At 45.4% G+C, this 21,515-nt stretch overlaps 1 protein-coding gene across 1 annotated transcript in view; it reads left to right on the top strand.

Moving 5' to 3' along the window:
• Nucleotides 1-11,439, top strand: part of RNF121 (ring finger protein 121) — a 91,830-nt gene extending 80,391 nt beyond the window's left edge. Inside the window, exons 8-9 of the mRNA XM_069064711.1 lie at nucleotides 5,484-5,585; nucleotides 11,058-11,439. Of these exons, the coding sequence (XP_068920812.1) occupies nucleotides 5,484-5,585; nucleotides 11,058-11,178 (223 nt within the window). The 3' untranslated portion in view covers nucleotides 11,179-11,439. The remainder of the gene's footprint in view (nucleotides 1-5,483; nucleotides 5,586-11,057) is intronic.
• The last annotated feature ends 10,076 nt before the right edge of the window (nucleotides 11,440-21,515 follow it).

Here is a 21,515-nt window from a genome sequence, read left to right as displayed (position 1 = left end):
TCTTAATCAGGGATGGTATATACCTAAGAAAAGCTACTTTTTAAACATTTATAGTCTCAAAACTGTGATCTGTAGAGTTTTAAACTGAAAAGCGTTGAGGAGGGGGAAAAAACTACCCCTATACATATGCAATGATGGGTACCACTGGAAGAAGGATAACAGAAGAGAGGACCAGTAATTCATAGGAGAGAATGTCCAAGAAGAAAGTTCAATTATAAAGCCCATGACCTCAGCTTTTTACACACAAATGTATAAAATATGGGTGGTAAACTAGTTGAACTAGATATCTAAACCTAAGGAGGCCAATATGGCCATATGGATTTAGGTGGGGTATAATAGGATGGATCTCAGTACTGAGAAATGGTTCTAGAACTGCATACTCTATTCAAAAGGAATATAGATAGAAGGAGTGGTTTAGTAATATTATATATTAAAAAGATATACCTAGGTTGAAATCTGAACGCTGAGGACTAAAATACAGTAGGAAGCATTTGGATGGGAAGAAATAATAGGAAGAACCATTATAAAATATTACTGTCATGGAAATGTGCTACAGACTACTCAGAAGAGAGAAAGATTTGATGAGGTGTTCAGGAAATAAATCACAAACAGAAGCATGGTATTATAATGATGGGGGCCTTAAACTAGCCAGTTATCTGCTTGAAGTCTCCTTCTGCCAAAATCAGACCATAGCTTAATGATAATTTTATCCTTCAACAAAAGGAGAAGCAACAAAGGGAACTTCTATTCTGGGGCCAATTTCAGACAACAAATCCTATTTTATTTTGAAAATAGGAACAAGTACAAGAGCTTTGAAGAAAGTGACCGTTCCACTATAGAGTTAATGCTAGGAATGGAGAGCTAAATTGGGCAGAGTATGGTTTATATTTCAGATTTTAGGAGAATGGATTTCAAAGGGTTCAGAGAATCCCATGGACTAATATTCAGGAAGGGGAATTAGCTCAGGAAAGATAGGACATCTCTGCAATGTAATTCTGTCTGCTCCTCATATCTTATAGCACAGTAGTATTCTATTACATTCATATACCACAACTTGTTTAGCCATTCCCCAGTTGATGGGCATTCCCTTGATTTCCAATTCTTTGCCACCACAAAAAGTACTGCTATAAATATTTTTATACGTACTTGTCCCCCTCCCACTTGTATGATCTCTTTGGGATACAGCCATAGAAGTGGTATTGCTGGCTCAAAGGGTATGCACATTTTTATAGCCCTTTAGTCTTAGTTTCAAATTGCTCTCCAGAATGGTTGGATCAGTTCATAACTCCACCAACAATGCATTAGTGTTCCAATTTTCCCACATCTTCTCCAGCATTTATCATTTTCTGGTTTTGTCATGTTAGCCAATCTGATAGGTGTGATATGGTACCTCAGAGTTGTTTTAATTTGTGTTTCTCTAATCAGTAGTGATTTAAAGCATTTTTCATATGATTATAGATGCATAATGTAATTCTGAGGAGACTGGCATAAAATATTTCCATGAAAAGGAAAAAGGGGAGCTGCCTAAAGAAACTAATGTGGCTGAACAGGAAATTCATCTGACCATCTCAGATTTTATAAAGACATATACAGAAGACACAAAAGCAAATAAGGATTAATAAAGAAGTGTTGCACAGACCTATAAATGTAACATCAGAAGTGCTAACATCTGGATTGACTTGAGGCTGCCGATAAATACTGAGGACGACAGAGGGAGGTGGTTTTTATCTATGAGGAATAAGAGTCCCCTTAGAAAGGGCATAGGACCTTTACTTGGAATAGATGGTGTGATAATAACAGGATAAATGATTCAACTTTTATTTTGCTTCTTTTTTTTCTTCCAAGGAGAATGGTCTTTGGTATTGGGAAGAGCAAAAATAGTTAGCAAATTAATAAGGAAAAAGGAAAGCAGCATCTGACTGCCCTCAGTTCATGTCACGAGGGCTAACCAACCGACATCCCGACATTCAAGAAGAACTGGCATGTGTCAGTCAGTCAGCTAGTCTGTATTGAGCACCTGCTGCGTGGTGGCCAGGTGGTGAAGTGGATGGAGCCCTGGGCCCAGAGTCAGGAAGACTGGAGTTGGACCTGGGCAAATCGCTTAGCCTCTGTCTGCTTCAATTTTCTCCGCTGTAAAGTGGAGATAATAATATTACCTACTTCACAGGGCTGTTGTGAAGTTCAAACGAGAGAGAACTTGTGAAACACTTAGCGCAGTGCCTGGCACATAGTAGGTGCTTGACAAATGCTTATTTCCTTCCTTCTTACTACTTGTCAGGCACCGCGCTAAGTGCTGGAGATACAAAGAAAGGCAAACCCTGCCCTCGAGGAGGTCACAATAACTACGTATAAACGAGATTGGAGACAGCTCACGGAAGGAAAGCACCAGAATTAGGGGACTGGGAAAGGCTTCCTATAGAATGTGGGACTTGAGCTGGGACTAGAAGGAACCTTGGGAAGCCCAGAGGTGGAAATGAGGGAATCAGAATCCCAGGCATGGGAGACAGCCAGAGGCAGCGGAGTGCCGTGTTTGAGGAACAACAAGGAGGTGATGCCAGTGGGTCACAGAGTACATGGAAGGGAGGAAGGTAAAAGACCAGAAAGGTCGGGAAGGCCTTAAACACCAAACAAAGGATTTCATAGGAGATCTTGGAGGTGACAGAAAGCCACCAGAGTTGAATGGAGGAGGGAGGGGGTGTTGTGTGGTGTGATACCATCAGACTTGTACTTTAGGGAGATCAGTTTGACAACTGAGTGAAAGATGGACTGGAGTAGGGAAGGACTTTAAGCAAGATCACTTATCAGGAGGCTGTTGCAGTAGTTCAGATATGAAGTGATATGATTACTGAGATTCCATCAGTGATCTTTGAAAGGTCTAGGAGAGTCATGACCAGATTGATGAAACACAAGTGTCCGGATTTGCCAAAAAGTGGGGCAGGGAGAGTGTCCAGTGAGTTTTATTTATATTCCTTGTATAAGTTTAAAAAACATTAAAGGAAGGACTAGTGAGCATTTAGAAACAAAACCCATGATCACTTTCTTTGCCTTCATGAAGGACAAGTCTCATGCCAGATTAAACTTAATTCCTCTTTTTTTTGACAGGGTTACTAAAACATGGGAATTCAGAAGACATGGTATCCTTAGATTTTAGCAAAGCATTTGACAGAATTTCTCATTCTGTCCTCGTGGACAAGGTGGAGAGCTAAACTAGATAAATAGTATAGTTACATAGACTGGCTGAAAGACCAGACCCAAACAATAGTTATTAATGGGTTGATATTAACTTAGAGGTTAGTCTCTAGTGGACTGCCTCAAGGATCTGTTCTTATCCCTCTGCTTGTCAACATTTTATTAGTGACTTAGGTGTGGGGTATGGATGATATGTTTATCAGGTTTATGGATTACATGAAGTAGCTATGTCAGCATTTCCCAAGCCAGTGACCTTCACCCTTTACCTTTTCCATTGCTTTCTGGGGGACAATTTTCCCTCCTCCTCTCCCCATACCACTGAAGCCCTCGTCTCCCTTTCTTAGTTGGAAGGGATTAGTATCCAAGATAATGTCAGTCTAGAACAGTGGACTGAATTAGATATCAAATGGAATAAGTACAAATATAAAATTCTCCTTTTGTTTTCAAGAAAATCACCTTCATAAGTACAGAGTGGGAGAGATTTGTTTAAACAACAGTCAGCATGGAGAAGATAGGGAATTTTTTGTGTCCTGCAAATTTAGTATGTATAACATGGTAACAATAAAAGTTAATTATCTCCTGTGTGGCATTGAGAGATTTAGTGTCCAGAGCAGGGAAGGGGATTGTCACTCACCCTGGTCAGACCACTTCAGTAATACTGTGTTCAGATCTGGGGGCCCCATTTTAAGAAGATCATAGACAAGCTAGAAAGCATCAACAAGAGGATGACCAAGATGGTGAAAGGAACTGGAAAACCTGGTACTTGAGAGGATAGAGAAACTAGGGCTGTTTACCCTAGGAGAAGAGAAGATTTAGGGCAACACAGTAACCTTCAAATTATTGCAGGATTGTCATGGGAAGAGAAATTCAGCTTGTTCAATTTGGTCCCAATCTGGAGGGCAGGACCAGGATCACTGGGTTTGAAGTCCAAGAGCAGAAGATTTAGGCCAAATGTCAGGAAAAACTTCAATTAGAGCTGTCCAAAAGAGGAATGGCAGTGCAAACAGGAGGGGCAAAACATAGCATTATGTAAGTTAAGGCATCTGATCTGGAAGTTTTGGACAGGATAATACCTTAACTTATCCTGAAGAGTCTTACATTGAGTAGAATCTGACTGCTCACCTGGAACATCAGGTCTTGCTAAGATCAGATACTAAGAAAAGGAGACTAGGGCTTCAGTGGTGTGGAGAGAGGAGAAGGAGGAGGGGAAATTGTCTCCCAGAGAGCACTGGACAAGATGAAGGCGGGGCGGGGGTCAGTGGCTTGGTAAAAGCTACTAATTGCTGACATAGCTACTTCTTTCTACCTGTGGATTACACCAACGTGGATGACAAGGCAGATCTGGGGGTGTTAAATTTGAGGAGTAAAAGGTGTTTAGAGTAGGAGTTTCATTTTTATCTGAGTACAGATATTAAAGAATTGTCACATGGAAAGTGGAGCCATTAGACTTGTTGTGCTTGCCCGCAGAGAAAAGAAGTAGGAGCCGTGGTGGCATTGGAGAGAGGGATGTAGGCTCAGCATATTGAAAAGCATCTCACAAGCTGTCTGCGGATGGAGTGTGCTGCCTTGAGAGACAGTGAGCTCCCTACTATGGAAGGTCTCCAAATGGGGTCTGAATAATGGCTGACTTGGGAGATGATGAAGGGGGGATTCATGGTTTTAGTTCATTTCAGTTTAGTTGAACTAGACACCTTCTGAGGTCTTTCAGTTCTGAATCCTTGATTGAGATCAATGACTGTTAGCTCCCTTACCTGGGCTCAGTACCTAAAATTGATTCTCACAGTTCCTGTGGTAACTCATGTGCCGTAAAGCTTTTCAGTAGAAGCAACATATCAGATATAGGGAGAGGGCAGTGACAAGAATGAAATTGAAATGCAGGAAAAAAAACAACTTTTTTAGGCTGTGTGAATTTGTTCTATTCTAAAGAGAATGAGATTGACGTTTTGGGACTTCTGGTAGAATCAGATTGTCAGGCCTAGAGCCCATGAAGAAAGGATATTCTGCAGCCTCTAGCAGACCAAGTGGATCCTCTCACATGTTCCCTCTTTAGTCTGAGATAGAGGAAGATATTCCCAACTATATCTCTTCCCATAGAGTAATTACTGTGGCTTTCCAGTTGTGCTGTAAGGTTAATTTCATGATGGCCCAGAGCCAGAACCGTGTTGGGGGATGGGATGAACTGGGAAATGTTTATCATTTTGGGATAAATTGAGCTGGTCCAAGGCAGGTTTTTTGCTATGATGACTGAGCTCACTTCTCTCTACTAGTTTCTCTTAACCACCATGTGTCCTCAGATTTCACGAGTTCTGCATTCGTGGATGGTGTATTGTGGGAAAGAAGCAGACGTGTCCCTACTGCAAAGAGAAGGTGGATCTCAAGCGGATGTTCAGTAACCCGTATCCTTTTGAGCCTGGTCTGGATCAATGGGTTCCCTCCCAAGGACTCCTTCTGGAAGGCTGGGCAGCAAAGGAGTGGGGTGAGCTTAGAAGGAGCACTATGATGTAGTGTCCTGGTCTAAAGTCAAGATAGTTTCTCTCCAATGTTCTTTGGCTTCTTGCTAGTGAAAGCAGAGCAAGGCCCACATACTGGTCCTCAAAGTCACTCTCTCTAGTCCTCCCCCTCACTGTATCTGCCCCCTTTTCCTTTCTTAACCTCTTACCCAGACTTCTTACTGCAAGCCTCCCCCAGCCTTTTAGCAGTGTTGACTCTTAATTCTCAATAACACCTTCTCAGGAATGGATCTGTCAGGTATGCCGTTTGAGAGAGTCTCAGCCACTTAACTATGTTACCTCTCAGGATCAAACCTGTGGTGTGGAAAAGATGCTACTCAGAGGCCCTGCCAAGGTCTTTATAGCAACATGATGCCCTCTTGTCATCCAACTTGGTATGCACTTTCTCCCCAAGAACTTGGGCATTAAAGCCTTGGCACCAGAGCCCTGTCACCTCTTCCCAGACTCCTCAACAAAAAGTCATCAATGGTAACACATTCTTAGGCCAGTTTCCCTTGGGCATAAGGATTCGTAGCTCAACCCTGAAGGGAGCTCTCCTGATGCCTCCCTTCAGCCCCTTCCTAGCTGACAGCCAGCTCTGCCTGGCTGCCCTTCAGAGTCTCTAATTTCAGTCCCTCTTAGTTTCTTGTCATTGAAGGGATCATACCAATCACACCAGATGGCAGCATGTTTCCAAAGCCATCTCCTAAAGTCTCATTGGACCCTCCTAACAACCTTGTAAAATAGAGCAGGGGTTATTTTATAGATGAGGACATTGAAGCAACATCAGGTGACTTGCCTAGAGACGCAGGTAGTAAGTGGCAGAGCCAAGACTTGGGCTCTGAAGGCCAGTGCTTTTCCTAATACATCACAGCAGGGGACAAAACTGGTTCAGACCTCCTTGTCCCCTTTAACCACACTCTAAAATGCTCCACTACTCTGATTTCCTTCCACAGCTGCTATCCAGTAACCCTGTACGTATCCGTCACTTTTATTTCTGTTACATTGTAAGGTTTACAGAACACTTGAGTCCCTGTGAAATAATAACAACAATCCTGTGAAAGTTGGTAGGTAGTGTAAATGTCAGTATTTTACAAATGACTAAACGGATTTGCAAAGGTGATTTGCCCAGGATCACACAGAAAGAATTGTAGCTAGGATTTGAACTGAGGTCTCCTGATTGCAGGAAATTCCATGCTCTCTTCATTACACCGTGCAGCCTTTTACAGGTACATAGCAAAGTATAGTTTTCAAAGTGCTTTTCCATCCATTGTCTCAGTAGGATGAGAAAGGAATGTAGAGGTTTTGTAACCTCTCTTTCCCAAAGCAGTGCTTCTTTGTAAAGTATAAAAGTGCTATAAAAATGGAGCCATCTTGATTATTATAGGCTCCCTGCCAGCCTCTAATGGGGCACTCATCCCCTGCCTAGCAAGGCCAGGCCTATTTGAGGATAGCTAATTGTTACTAATAGCAATATTTATAATTTATTTTTCTAGCACTGTAAGATTTACAAAGTGGGAGGGGCAGCCAGGTAGCACAGTGAGTAAGAGCACCGGCTCCAGTGTCAGGATGACCTGGGGATCGAATCCCGGGCTCAGACACTTAGCACCCACCCGGAAACACCTGGCCGTGTAACCTTGAGCAAGTTACTTAACCCCAATTGCTTAGGGGCGGCCAGGTGGCTCAGCAAGTAAGAGCACCGGCTCCAATGTCAGGATGACCTGAGGATCAAATCTGGGCTCAGATACTCAGCACCACACCCAGAAATAACTGGCTGTGTGACCTTGAGCAAGTTACTTAACCCCAACTGCTTTAAAAAAAAAAAAAAGATTTACAAAGTGGGGGGCGCAGTGAATAGAGCACCGGCTCTGGAGTCAGGACCACCTGGGTTCAAGTCCAGCCTCAGACACTCAACACAAAAACTAGCTGTGTGACCTTGGGCAAGTCACTTAGCCCCAATTGCCCTCCCAAAAAAAGGGCAAAGATTTACAAAGTGCTTTACAAACATTTTCTCATTTGAACCTCATGATAACCCTATGATGGAGGTACTACAGGTATTGTTCCCACCTTTTATGTGAGGATTGCATTGGCTTGCCTGTGGTCCCACAGCCAGTAAGTCCCAGAGGCAGGATTCGGACCCCAAGTCCAACACTTTACCTATTCTGATCATTCTGGGTATTGAACTGAACTCTGTTTTGGTGATCCTTCTCACTCCCCGCAGTTGCTCTTAATTTGGTTGTATGGAACTGTCAGGGACATGGCTAGTCCCTATTTCATATCACTCCTCAAGTATTCAGACACATAGATCACTTCAGTTTTCATTTCTCTAACAGCCCAGCTTCCCATCCCCCAGCTCTAAAACTCTTCTGGTTTCTCTAACTACCAGGACTGTTGACTCCAGAGGATTTTTCATCCCCCTAAGGCTTCATTTGGGTAGACCTCTTCAGTTACCTCAACCCAGTCAAGATGAGGGGTTTTCAAAAGGAACCTTCCTGGAGAAAGTACTTGGTAAACCTCAGAATCACTATGCAAATGAGGTGTTAAAGAAATAGGAAATACAAAATCCACAATCAAGTTTCATATGCGTATCCTTCAGTCCTCAAAGTAATTACAGTCTAGCCATGTATGGATTTGGCTGACATGTTTTTAGAGGGAAATGGACTAGAAAACCCATTCCCATTCCTTGTCTCAGCCCTAATGAGATTTTCTTTTTTTTTTTCATTCTTTTTTTTTGTTTTGTTTTGCTTTTTGGAGGGCAATTGGGGTTGTGACTTGCCCAGGGTCACATGGCTAGTTTTTGTGTTAAGTGTCTGAGGCCAGATCCAAACCCAGGTCCACCTGACTCCAGGGCCAGTGCTCTATTCACTGCACCACCTAGCCGCCCCTCTAATGAGATTTTCTAACAGTGACACTCAACTCCTTCACCTCATGACCTATGCTACCTCCAGTACTAGTTAACTAGCCCCCCACGCTAGCCACGACTGACCAGATGGCACCGTCCAAAGCTCCATTAGAATAGCTCATGTTTCCTCACAGCAGCCTTGTGAAGTAGACAGCACAAACATTATTACTTTAATTTTGCAGAGAAAGTAAACATTTAAATGACTTCCCCACCATCACATATCTAGGGCATGAACTTGTATTTTTTTCCCAAGACTCTGAGTCTAGTCTCTTCCCATTACCAAAAACAGATCACTTCATTTCCTTTCACAAAACCTGTACCCCCTTTGGAGCTTTCACTTATTTCTTGTTCAAGGGTCTCCCCTAATTCTCACTTCACTAACAACTAACAGGACAGGTCGTGAGCCTGTGAGTAATCACAACCTAGGTTACCATCCCACTTGCTAGATAATTCTTCCCTTAGCTGTTTTCTCAGGGGAGTGGTCTTTTCCAGAACCTTACTACAGGTTTAAACCAGCAGAACACACATATGCTATCAACGGTGAGAAATGGTCTGCTCTTTACAGACGCCAGCCCCTCTCCCTCCCACCAAAAAAGATCCAAAGTGTCGCTTTTTTCAGAGCAAACTTCCTCAGTTCCTTCAGTTTATTCTGATTTGACATGTTTTCTAGTTTCCTCTCTACCCTTGCCACTCTTCTCAGAACATGTTCCAATCGGTCCCTGCTGTCCCTAAAATATGGTACTCAGAGGCGTGAGCAGTACTCAGGCTGTCTGACCATAGTAGAAGCAGGGTGCTTTCACTGCCTTCCCGCTCAATATAATGCTTCTGTTCATGCAACACTAGCTTTTTGGGTTGTCAAATCATGCTTTTTACCTTCACTATTGGCCCCTAAAACCTCTTTTTTTTTTTTACATGGATTGCCTTCTAGCTGCATTCCCTATTCTATGTCTGAGCCACTTGTTGGGAATGTTAACAAAGGGATTCTTCCTCAGGTATGATTTGAATGAGATGTTCTCTTAGGTTTCTACCAGCTCTGAAATAATGCCATTACAAGATTCCCAGGTCAGCGTTCCTGCTGCCCCCGCTGCTGGCATCTCTGATTTCTCGTGGGCAGTCACCTCAGACACTTAAAATTATAACACAAAGAAGAGATTTCACAGCCTCCTTAAGTCAGAAGCTAGATATTCTAATATCTCCCCCCATTTTCCTCTGAAAATTAGGGAGTTTTCCTTGTACAGCTTTAGCCTCAGACCCTCATGCTGTAGTTAAAGTCAGTGTGATTGAAGAGCCCAACTGCCCTGTTTTCCTTTATAGGCTTGAAGACCACAAACTTCCTCCCCCCATTTCTACCTCTTGATTTTCTCTTCAGGTTGAAGTAAACCAATTCCTTTTCCCATCAGCTTTATTTTCCTCTCGTTCAATCATATTCATGAATCCTAGTCACTCTCCAGCTTCTCTGTAGCCGTGTCTAATTGTAGGACTCTGGATAGACTGAGACCTTTTAAGTGAGGGTCTGATCATGGCCCCTCATGCTGCAGACCTTGTCCTTGGTCCTGCAGCATCTAGGAGGATAGCCTTTCTCCACTCATCCACACCCTGGGAGCCAATGGGGTACCGTTCTTTTGCTTGGCTCAGCTGGAGAAAACTTATACACCTGGGGAAGAGACAACAGCTTTGCAACTAACCCTGGCTGGTGGGCCAGGAAAGAGGGTGGGAGAAACTTAGATCTAAAGCTAGAAGGTACCTGAAAGCCATCTAGTGCAGCCCCTCAGTTTGTAGAGGAGAAAATGAAAGCCTGAAGATGGTAAGTGGTTTGTCCAAGGTAATAAGTGCTGCCACTTACTAGGATTTTAGTTCAAATTCTCTGATCCAAGAAAAGTGGGAAGCATTTGCTTCTCTTTCCCTGGTAATCAGCAGCTTGGGAGCTACACTTCAAATCTGAAAAGTCTGGTCCTGGCACCTTCTTCCCATTCACAGCTCCTATATATCTGCCTTAGCCCAGCATTTCTAAGATGGTTGTTCTCTCCTCTCCTTCTGTCTCCTGTCCCTTTCACCTCTTTTCTCTCCTCTACTCCTTTCCCTTTTTCTCTTCTTTCCCCTAATCTTCCCCTTCCCCTATCCTCCCTTCTTTCCTTTCTTTTTGTGTACCCCTCCCCATCTTTTCATCCAAACTGATTTACAACCCTTCTAGAGGCAGGGATGGGGAGTTGGGGGTGGAAGAGGAGTGGTGATGGGCAGCCACAGTTTCAGTTCCTCTCACACAACTTTTGTGGGGCATCAGAAGCCTTCTCTGTGGAAGCTGTCTTATTACAGGGCTGTCAGAGAAGTTAGGAAGCCTAGTCTAGGCATGTCACTGACCAGGGAGGATCAAGGCATGAATCATGAATGTTCCCTGTGGTCCTGACAGACCACTAGGCTGACCCACCAGCGCCTTTTGTTTGTTCTCCACCTTTTCTTTAACCCGTTGTGCACCGAAGATGGGAGCGGCCTCACGTCATGTACGGACAGCTACTCGACTGGCTCCGCTACCTTGTGGCCTGGCAGCCGGTCATCATCGGGCTGGTACAGGGAATCAACTACACCCTGGGCCTGGAGTAACCATGGAGCAGAAGGGAAACCTGGACGCAGGGTCGGTGGCCGGCAGCCCAAGGTCTGAGGCCTGGGCCAGACCAGCCCCCTCCCCTCAGCACAGCTGGCAAAGACCTTGCCATCTTCTGCAACCACTTCTGAACACTCGCTCCCTCGGCTCCAAGAGAAGACTCTTGTTTCTGGGGGTGTGGCGGTGAACCAGCCCTTGGGGGCTCCCAGACAGGGAGGTTCTTTTTAAAAGAAAATTATTTTAATGACTATATTTAAAAACCTTTTTTATTGCAAGAATGTGAGGCAGTGACAACCACCCCTTCCCCTTCCCCCACTTCCCAGTTCTCTTCCCCTTCCCCATCCCTGTCTGCTGGCTTGAGAGCCTAAAACGAAAATGGGAAAATGTGTGGCAGCCTGGATCGCTGGCAGAACCATCTCCCCCTTGGAGCTCTTTGTAACTACCAAAAGAGGGTCTCCCCAGCTCTGGCAAGAGCCGTAGACCTGCATGACATGCAGTTGGAAGGTCTCCTTAACAGCACCTATGCCTGGAAATCTGGGCCTACATGAGGAAGTGGTCCCAAATCCCCCTCTGTGGCTAAGCAGTGTTGTCAGTCAGGATTCCTGGGTATTGCCATTCCAAAGAGCCAGCCAGACAATGAGGTTTCTCTGCTTAATGCTTCTTTGCAGAGGCTAGGGCTGCAGACACGAAAGAACCTGCAGCTGCCAGAGCCGAAGGAGGCTCCACCACCTTTTGTACACTTAGCTGCAGGATCCCATCTCCTCCAGAGGTGGTCACATAGCCCAGAGTTGTGCACCTGGGTAGTGCTGGCTCTTCTGAGGTGCTCAGCTGGCCAGTGACAGCTCCTTGGGTGCCTTCCCTTCTGGCCTTCAACAACCTCCATCAGGTTGGGTGGGGCCCTCTTCCTGGTGAACCATCCTTTCCCCCTGGATCCTGCCCACTCCCACCAGACATACCCACAGGTACACATCCACTTCTTGATGTTTTTAAAGGTGGAAACCCAAGACTTTTAATGTTTTTGAGATCTCAATTGAAAATAGTTGCATTCAGTGGTCCTATTGACCAGGGGAGCAGCATGGAGAGAGCTGGGCCTGCCCCCTCAGGAAGAGCTATCATAACCTGACCATGTGAAGTTACTCCTTGGGGAGTTTCTAATTATGGCCTGGTTTTTTGGGGGTGGGGTAGGGTAGCAGTCTGCTGTGTAAGCACCCTGAAAGAGCCATCATTGTCACGGAATGGCTGAAGAGTTGTCATCCAATGCTTTGTGGGAACCAGAGAAACCAAGGCGTCAGGGAACTGGGGAGAAGGCCCCAATTGGGTCTTGGATACTTATTGGGTCAGGGCAGAAAAGTTTAAAAGCATATGTGATGAGGCAGGTTTTCAAAGTGAAATTGGAAGTAGCGACTGATGTGCCAAAGGTGAGAAGGAAATTGGGATCTTGGAGCCGAAGCTGAGTCATATCCTTCCTCTAGTAATGACTTTCCTAGACTCTTACATTTGTGCGTATGTTGCTGAGAACAGGCCAACCCAGGGAGGGAATTCCCGACTAAAGGGCTGGGTACATTTGCTGCTTGGCCTGGCTTTTCACTGGGCCTGTGAAGGGAGAGGGAAGTTATTTATGTGGGATCCTCAGGGCCCACAGTCTAGAAAGCCAGCCAATCAGCAGCTCTGCATATCTGGATTGTCTTCAGCATCCATAATCAGCCTAGGATTTGGGAGTAGAGCTCTCAATAGGAAAAGTGAGCTTGAGCCACACAAGGCTAGAACTACTAGGGTGAGAGCTTTTAGACAGCATCCACACCATGCTTTTTGGGGTTTGAGTCATTGGTCCAATTTAGGGGAGGACTAAACCAGGGAACATAGAGGATGGCCTCTTTATGAGACTTCAAATGGGGACTTCTCTCTCCCCCTATTGAAGGATCTCCTGGTCTTAAAGGATCTCTTTTAAGATGCCAGAATCCTTCTTTCCCCTTTCCTACACGCAGCTCTCAGGCTGGCTGAGGCTGCCACCAGCTTAAGGGAGGAATGAAGAGGGAACACCTCTTCTGCATTAGAGGCTACATCTCAGGCTGACCCCCCCCCCCCCTCCTCAACTTCACAGGGAGGGAGGGAGGGCCATTATCGGTAGGTTTTTCTTGTCGTTGTTGCAGTTGTTGGGGTAGGGGGTGGGGAATCGTGGGAGGGTAGAAGTCAGACTGGGAAGAGGGGAGCCCTCAGCTTTGGGGGTCAACTCCAGGGCCTAAGGTGGTGGTGGGCCCAAACTTTCTCACAACTCCAATTTTAATAAAACCCAGTGAGCTGAGAGAAATTCCTGAGTTCCTTTTCCTTGGCTTCTCTCATGCCCTCTATTCCAGGAAGAAAGACAACCTGGCTGGCACCATGCCACCACATTCAGAACCTTCTGCCTGCTTCCGTACTGATTCGGCATGGGTCCATTTGTCCAAGGTTACAAGATAGTGACCAAACACAGGTTCACTGTAACCAAAGGCGGAGGCACAGTCCAGGGCTATTTTCCCTGGAAAAAGGGCCAGTCATCAGTCTCTGCACCAGCCTCTTCCTGCCCACCTAAGTTTCTCCCTAAACCTCTCTGCTTCAGGCCAAAAAAGTCACATCCTCACTGGGTTTTCTCATCTGTAAAATGAGGGCTTTGGACTAAATGATCTTTAAGTCTGCAATCTATATGTATTATTCAAGAGATAATTCTGCCAAAGTTTCCACCCAAAGACCTAGCTAGCTACCCATTCAGGTGGTTACTTGTGTTCTCCAAGTCATTGTTCTTAAAGTAAGCTGAGCTAGTCCTCACTCCCCCAAGGATCAGGTCTTTCTTGCTGTCCCCAGCTTACCCCCTCCCCGTAACTAGTCATATTTTGGCTATGTAGCACGTCTATTTACGGAACCTTCTAACTTTATCACAGATAATGGGAAGAGCCCATTCAGTATCAAAACCATTGATGGAGACTGTGGGCCCTGCCAATATCATGGGGAAGCCCCTTATTTGTCTTCCCTGCAGCCGGAAAAAGTAGGTTTTGCATTGGAAAGCTCAGAATGATGTCCAAGCAATTGAAAGCTAAGTAAAGATCACTTGACAAATATATATATCAAGAGTGGGAGTAAGCCATGGAAGGCTTATTAGAAGAGGGAATATGGGAACTGTGACCCTCAAATGGTGAGGAGCTGGGTGGGAAAGAGGATGGCAGACATTCCAAGTTGCAGGGTGGGGGTGAAGGGGAAGTGGAATGAGACTGGTGCCTGAGAAGATGCTGATCTGAAGAGGACATGAAGATAAGCCCAAAAAGGGAGACAAACCAGACAGTAGAGGTCTTTGATCCTGGGTGTCTGAAGTTTACCAAAATTGGCATGAGATTTCTTGAGTTCCATTTCCCCATCTACTCAGGAGTTCTCCAGGATACCTGTTCCAACCAGACACAAAGGATGCTGGGGCTCAGTTTCTGGCACTGGAAGTTTGGAGGAAAAGGGAATACCCTTGAGGGACTTAATGTATACTTTGAAAACACGATTCAAGATGGGTTGGGGTTATCTAGCACCCAAAATTTCTGGAATTGAGGTAGGATATCTGGAGCCACACTGGCATCTAATCTAGAAGGCTGAGGGAGCTGGCCAGACCAATATGATATGACTCTTTAATCCCTCCCTCAACTCTTTTTCTCCCCATGTCCATGTTCCCATCACCATCACAATTGTGACAGGGTTGGTAAAGGAACTGAGAAGATTAAGAACCAGAAACAAGGAGGGGGAAACAGGAGTGATCTTTTATATCCCTCAGTTACAGGGTAAGTGGACATGAGGTAGGAGCCAGCCATCATCGGGAAGCACAACAGTGGGAGAGTCACACCTTCATTGTGTGATAAGACAGCAATAGAGTTCACTCAGTCAGCCAGAAAAACCCTTTCAGGGGGCAAGACAAACATCTCCCCCATAGGCAAGGCTGGATACTGTCTGTAGAAACTCGTCCCTGAATAAGGAGGCCAACGATGACTGGTCTCCCCTGGCTGTCCCCCTGGGATGACATCCATCTGGCCAATGCTCAGGGCTTTCATATATCAGAGGACGCCTCCAACCACTGCCTGACCCCCTGGGTGTTTGTGGACACTGCAGCTGAAAGACGTTGGCTCACCTTCAAACTTGGCCGGACTGTACAGGTGCCCCCTTGGGGTAGAGTTATGTGTGTGTTTGAGGGGAGACTGAGACTGAAGTATGTCTGTCATGTATTTGTGAAACTGACTAGGGGATCATTGTGTGTGGCCCGCATGGGCTCTCTGTCTCTTGGAAGTGAATGGGAGGAGCTTGAGGACAGAGGTTTCTAATTATTTGTAGGGTTTTCTCTGAATTTGTACTCAATTTTCCAGCTGTTGAGGCTTGGGGTGGGGGCAGAGGCAGAGGCAGCACTTTGGAGGACTCTGCTTCACCATCCTAATACCTGAGCCCTCCCAACCTTTCCCTGGCTTTCACTCCATCCCTGAGAAATTCCTCCAGTCCCTCATTCCCTGTCCTATCCCACCAATCCTAAACCCAGCGAAAAAACAAAATACCCTGCCCCTCCCCAACAAACAGGATAATGCCAGAGAGAATCAATATGGAACTGAATGGACTCGGGAGAGAGAATTGTGCTTTGTTTTCCTGGAGGGAGTTTGGTGCCTGAGCTAGGGTCATGGAGAGCTAGGAGGGATGCTGGGGACCATCTATAAGGAAGGCAGCTAGGAACTGCAATCGATGCAAGTGCCTCAGACTTGAGGTGTATGGCACTGAGCAAGCAACCCAGATCTCTGGGCCTTCTTGCTCATCCGTAAAATAGGGCTTATTGTGAAGATCAGTAGACATGAGCATCATAATGACAGCACCTACTATGTGTAGGCACTGTACTGAACACTACAAATACCTCATTCGGGCTTCACGACAATCCTGCTTGAGGTAGATGCTATTATTAGCACCATTGTACAGTTGAGGAAACTGAGGCCAACAGAGGCTAAGAGATTTACCCAAGGTGACTGACACAGCCAGGAATTATCTGAGGTCACATTTGAATTCAGGTCTTCCTGCTCTCTGTCTTCTGGGTCTCCTAGCTGTCAAGTGCTTTTTGAACCTTTGAAATACGATGTAAATGCTAGTCATTATTTTTAGCTGATGATGGGAAAACCATTGCAAATGGCCTCGATGGTCCAGTAATATGAAATATGAAAAAATGGAAGTGGCATCTGAGGAGAGGAAGCCAACCCCCTCGTTTGACATCATTTCATGGGATGCTTGGTCATCTCGGATTGCAGCACCCATGAAGAGCTGTGCTGAACAAATCATCGTGAAGAGCATTGCAGCTTCTGTACTGAATCCCCCTCTCCCCAAAGGGCCTCACAAGCTCCCCTAAGCCTCCCAGCTCCTCAGTGACTCCAGTGTGAAGGTGTGATTAGGGAGGAGAAGAAAAAGCTGGAAAACGTGGCTATGAGTAAGGCACGCGTGAGGCTGGATACTCAGAAGCTTCCTGCCTGTCAGGAGGCATGGGGTGAGCAATGTGAGTGTGGCTTACACTGGAGAGGAAATGACTCGCTATTGACGGGGAAGGCGTTTCAGAATCATGTGTAGTCAAATCTTTTGCTAAAGCAAAGATCATAATTAGTACTGAGCTCGATGAGAAGACCCTGGAGGTAATCACAGCTCCATACTGGCCTATTGAAACAAGCTATTGGCTCTGGAAATGTGGGAAATAGACACTGATCTTGATTCTTGCCATTTTCTGGGAAGTTCTGAGGAGGTTTTAAAAATAAAGTCACTAGAAAGAGTCCAGAAATCCCGTTGGTTAGATTAGAATTAGAGCCAGAAGGTCAACCCGTTGATTGCACAGAGGAGGAAACTGAGGCCCAGAGAGGATAAATGATTTGCCCAAGGCCACAGGCTAGCAAATGCATTGGATTCCTTTACAAACAAGGAGATAGGGCAGGCAGGGCTACACGTCTTTAGAGTACAAGCTCATTTGCAAAAGGAAAGAAAATGGCAAGAGGTTATAAGCCTTTGATCACCTCACAAAGCTGTAGACCGAAGTAGAAAAGCCATCCAGTCTGCAGGAAACAGCCAGGAGACTTGGCCAAGTCCCAAGAAGCTTTTATAAACAAAACAGGAAAGAAAACAAGAGATGCAACATGAAACAGATTTGACATTTTTTTTTCTTTTTTGGAGGGGGGAGGGTAGGGCACTCGAGGTTAAGTGACTTGCCCAAGATCCCACTGCTAGTTGTGTGTGTGTATGAAGTGTCTGAGGCCGAATCCGAACCCAGGTCCTCCTGACTCCAGGACCGGTGCTCTACTCACTGGGCCACCTAGCCACCCCTGACCACATTTCTTAAATCAGTTCTCATCAGGGATGACATGAGAATCTCCATGTGGGGACTCCTAACAGCTCTGTGGCTGAGATGCTAAATGAGGAAATGGAGTAGAGGAAGATGGGATAAAGCAGCTACATCCAACCAAGTACATGCAGAAGAAATCCCTGCAAAGGTGATGGCTCTCAAGTGGTGAATTTTAATATAAGTGAAGTAGTAAAAGATTCCAAAGGAATGGGAAAGATCACTGAAGCTATAATTATCAACCAAAGTGGGGGGGGGGGGGGAGGAGACTGGAAAGACAGCAGCAACTCCTGAGTTTTCTAACCTCTTTACAAAGGTTTTATGAGAGTGATCTGTTTGTTAAATTGTAATATGCATTTGGACAGACAACCCATTTGGAGTAATCATTAGTACTCCTATCTTGCTTAGACTCTGCACATAGCTAATGAAATGGGCTGAGATTTGAATAGGATGAAAATAGCAGGTTGGACTGAATTTAGGATGTTTTATGATGTTTGCAGTGATTCCTATTGCATTTGCTCCGTGATACAAAACTTCATTTTTCTAATGTGCCCTGTGGCCCTGAGGGTTCCAAATGGCTCCTACTCCAGACTAATATGGGACCCAGATTCCTCTTGGGGACAGCCTGATTCCAAGGAGCAGGGATTTGGTTTCTCTCATCATTATTTCCACATCCTGGAGAACTATGGGAAAAACCTAAAACAAAGCTCAGGTATGGCTCTTGTCTTGTCCCTTATTCTCCCAAGCTGCACTTGCATTCAAGGGTTGGGCACCCAGAGGGTGGCTGCTACTCCCTGGTGCTAGAACAATCTGTGGTCCCGACCTCCCAAAACCACATAGTTCTGAGCTTTGACTCTCCCTCCCCAACAAGTCATTCATTTTAACAGCCAGTAACAACTTTTTAACAATTAACAACTTTATCCCATTTTAACAGCCAATTAACAAAAGTAATGGCATTTCCTAAAATGGCAGTGAGAATAGCACCCACAAAACATTCCCTCCTGGGGGTCTCGTGTCCCACAAATCCATCCGTTGGAAGAGGGAGCTCAGACTTAGTGACCCACATGTGGGGGTCACATGCAGCCCAGACAACCCCTATCTCTGGTGCTGTGGGACTTCCACAGGTGCCTTCTCTTCTTGTGGAATCCTCCTGCTACATTCCTCTGGCCCCAGAGGATCTCCTAGGCAAGCCAACAAGCTGTGCTCCCAGGAGCTGCTTTCCCATGAAGCTCAGTTCTCGGTCGCTAGGTCTGCTGCTTTCTCAGCCTCAGTGACTGAGAGGACCCACTCCTTGAAGCTACTTCCTGCCTCAGGTGACTAAACTCAAACCTCTCTGTGTGTCCCCTGCATCTTCCTGAGTGGGGAGGTCTTTGCTCCCTGCAGGACGCCTTACTTCCTACTTGTATATAGGTAGTGGGTATGAGAATGGGGGTCCTGCCCACTCCTTTCGTGATCACGCGTGGAGTGTGACCCACGCCACAAAGCCGCCCTTGGTTTCACTGGCTCTGGAGCTTAGCTGGCTAGCTTCCTGAAGGTGACTGAGGAAGTGGCCGGTTTCCCACCAGCTGACAATGGGTGACAACTGCTTCTCTAACTCTGTCAGGGAGAGCCTCATACTTCCTAAAGGCCCAGCGGAGTGGCCTTCCCCATTAGACTGTGCGCTCCTTGAGGGCAGCCGCTCTTCTGCCTCTTTTGGTATCTCTGGTGCTCAGCACAGTGCCTGCCACATAGAAGGTGCTAAATAAATGTTTATTGATTGATTAAGAGTATTGACACCTGGTTGAACATTAGCCATCATCTGTGTTGCTCTCTTTTGCTATTGTTGTTTTTTTTTTCAGTATGTCTGACTTTTCACAAACCCATTTGGGGTTTTCATGGCAAAGAAACAATCAAAGTTGGGGAGGCTAGGTGGCACAGTGAATAGAGCACCAGCCCTGGAGTCAGGAAGACCTGAGTTCAAATCCAGCCTCAGACGCTTGACACTTACTAGCTGTATGACCTTGGGGAAGTCACTTAACCACAAACGCCCTCCAAAAAAAGAGGGAAGAAAAAAAAGAAACCATTAAAGTTGATTGTTGCCTTTTCCTTCACTAACTCATTTCACAGATGAGGAACAGAGGCAGAGTTAAATGACTTGCCCGGTTTCCCAGAGATAGCGTCTAAGGCTGGATTTGAACTCGTCTTTCTGACTCTAGGCCCAGCACTCTATCTGCTGCACCACTTATCTGCCCCTAGTTGTTGTTCAGCCGTGTCAACTCTCCATGACCCTGTTTGGGGTTGCTTGGCAAAGATACTGGAGTGGTTGGCCATTTCCTTCTCCAGTTATTTTACAGATGAGCAACTGAGGCAAGCAGAGTTAAATGACTTGCCCAGGGTCACACAGCTAGTAAGTGTCTGGGGCTGGATTTGAATTCAGGAAGTCTTTCTGACTTCAGGCCCAGCACTATCCACTGTGTCACCTAGCTGCCATTTTGCTTAGTTTACCATCTCATTATCTGTGATTATCTGTGGAGAAAATTAGTTGGTCAAGGACTAACTCCTCCCATTTCATTTGGAATCTCCCACAAAGAGATTAGCAGGATCCCTTCTAGAAAAGGTTCTCAGTATACAAATGAGGTATTAGGTATGACAGGTATTTTATTTCCTCTACCACAAAAGAAATGCTTAAAACACAAAACTCATAAGCATACATTGACCTCTCCCTAAGATATGAAACAATAACCCATCACCATCATTAGCTTATTTTGGTCCCACTACCAATGAAGGGAGATTGCTGTGCAATGCATTGTTTTCACCTGGGCATGAAGAGGTTAACTTGACTTCTCCAGGGTCACCCAAGCAGTATATGTCAGTGGCAGAACTGAAACCCAGGGCTTGAAACTTACTCCTAGGCCAGCTTTCTATCTCCTCTGCCATGCTGCCTCTCCATCACTATCATCATCACCCCAAAAGGTAATGGTACTTTGTGGGGCTGCTGAACACATTTCACTTTACCCTAGACCTGTAGTAGTTGAACTCACCAGGTCCAGGTGTCCTGTCCAGTTGGAAACAGCCCCTTAGTCTGCACAGATCAGGATGCTTCTGTAGGGGATCACCTCCAAGAAGCATTATAGTTGCAGGAGTTACCTTGGATTAGGTAGCAGGTACTAATAAGAATCCAGAAACACTCGACCTCATGAAGCAGCCTCTATAGCTAGGACTGTCCATTCCATCGGTTGCTTATACCCAGAGAAGGAACAGAAGCAGGTGATCAAGGACCCAGCAAGTATGTATCCTCATTGCCATGAGCTGAAGCAGCAGCCTGTATTGCTACTGGAGAGGAGGAAAGGAAATATTAAACTCCTTTCCTCTCTCACTGAAGTCCAAGGGGTAGTTGGCAGAGTCTCAAAGAAACCTGCTCAAATAGAGCCTTTTCGCTCAATTCTCCTCTAATTTATTAAATGAACAGGCTCTTCCTGGTGCACTCCTCCAGCATCTTCACACAACTCCAGTGGAGACTGAAGGACCACTCTGGAGTTGCTACATGTCAAAGGGGCCTAGATACATGCCTGGCTCTATGGGAGTACTCTTAATACCCATCTTCTTGTGTCTTCTGTGTCTGGTAATCATGGAACACCAAGATCTTTAAAGAATCACATTTGAAGGTGATCCAAAGAACAATGGAGAAATACATGTGAATGAAAATGGGCTGTAGTATATTTATTACCAATGCTTTAAAAAGGGAGAATTTTCTCCAGTGACTAAGGAGTTAATGAACTATCATTGATCACTGTCATGTCAGGAAATGTCCTGATGGGACAGAAGTCTCTGGAGTCACGTGCTAGTCGAGGCCTCCTAAGAGTTTGAGAAGGGGAGTAAAATGCAAGAAGACTAGAAAGTTTAAGAAAAGCAGCATAGTTGTAGGCTTGAGTCGGGGAAACATGATGGGATTGTGAATTTAGAACTGAAAGAAACCTTAGAAATCATTTTACAGGCGAGGACACT

Source organism: Petaurus breviceps, unplaced genomic scaffold (assembly GCF_028583685.1).
Source record: "Petaurus breviceps papuanus isolate PSGF00001 unplaced genomic scaffold, PetGlider_PUasm1.0 90639, whole genome shotgun sequence".
Classification (NCBI taxonomy): Eukaryota; Metazoa; Chordata; class Mammalia; order Diprotodontia; family Petauridae; genus Petaurus; species Petaurus breviceps.
This window is presented reverse-complemented; position numbering and strand designations above follow the sequence as displayed.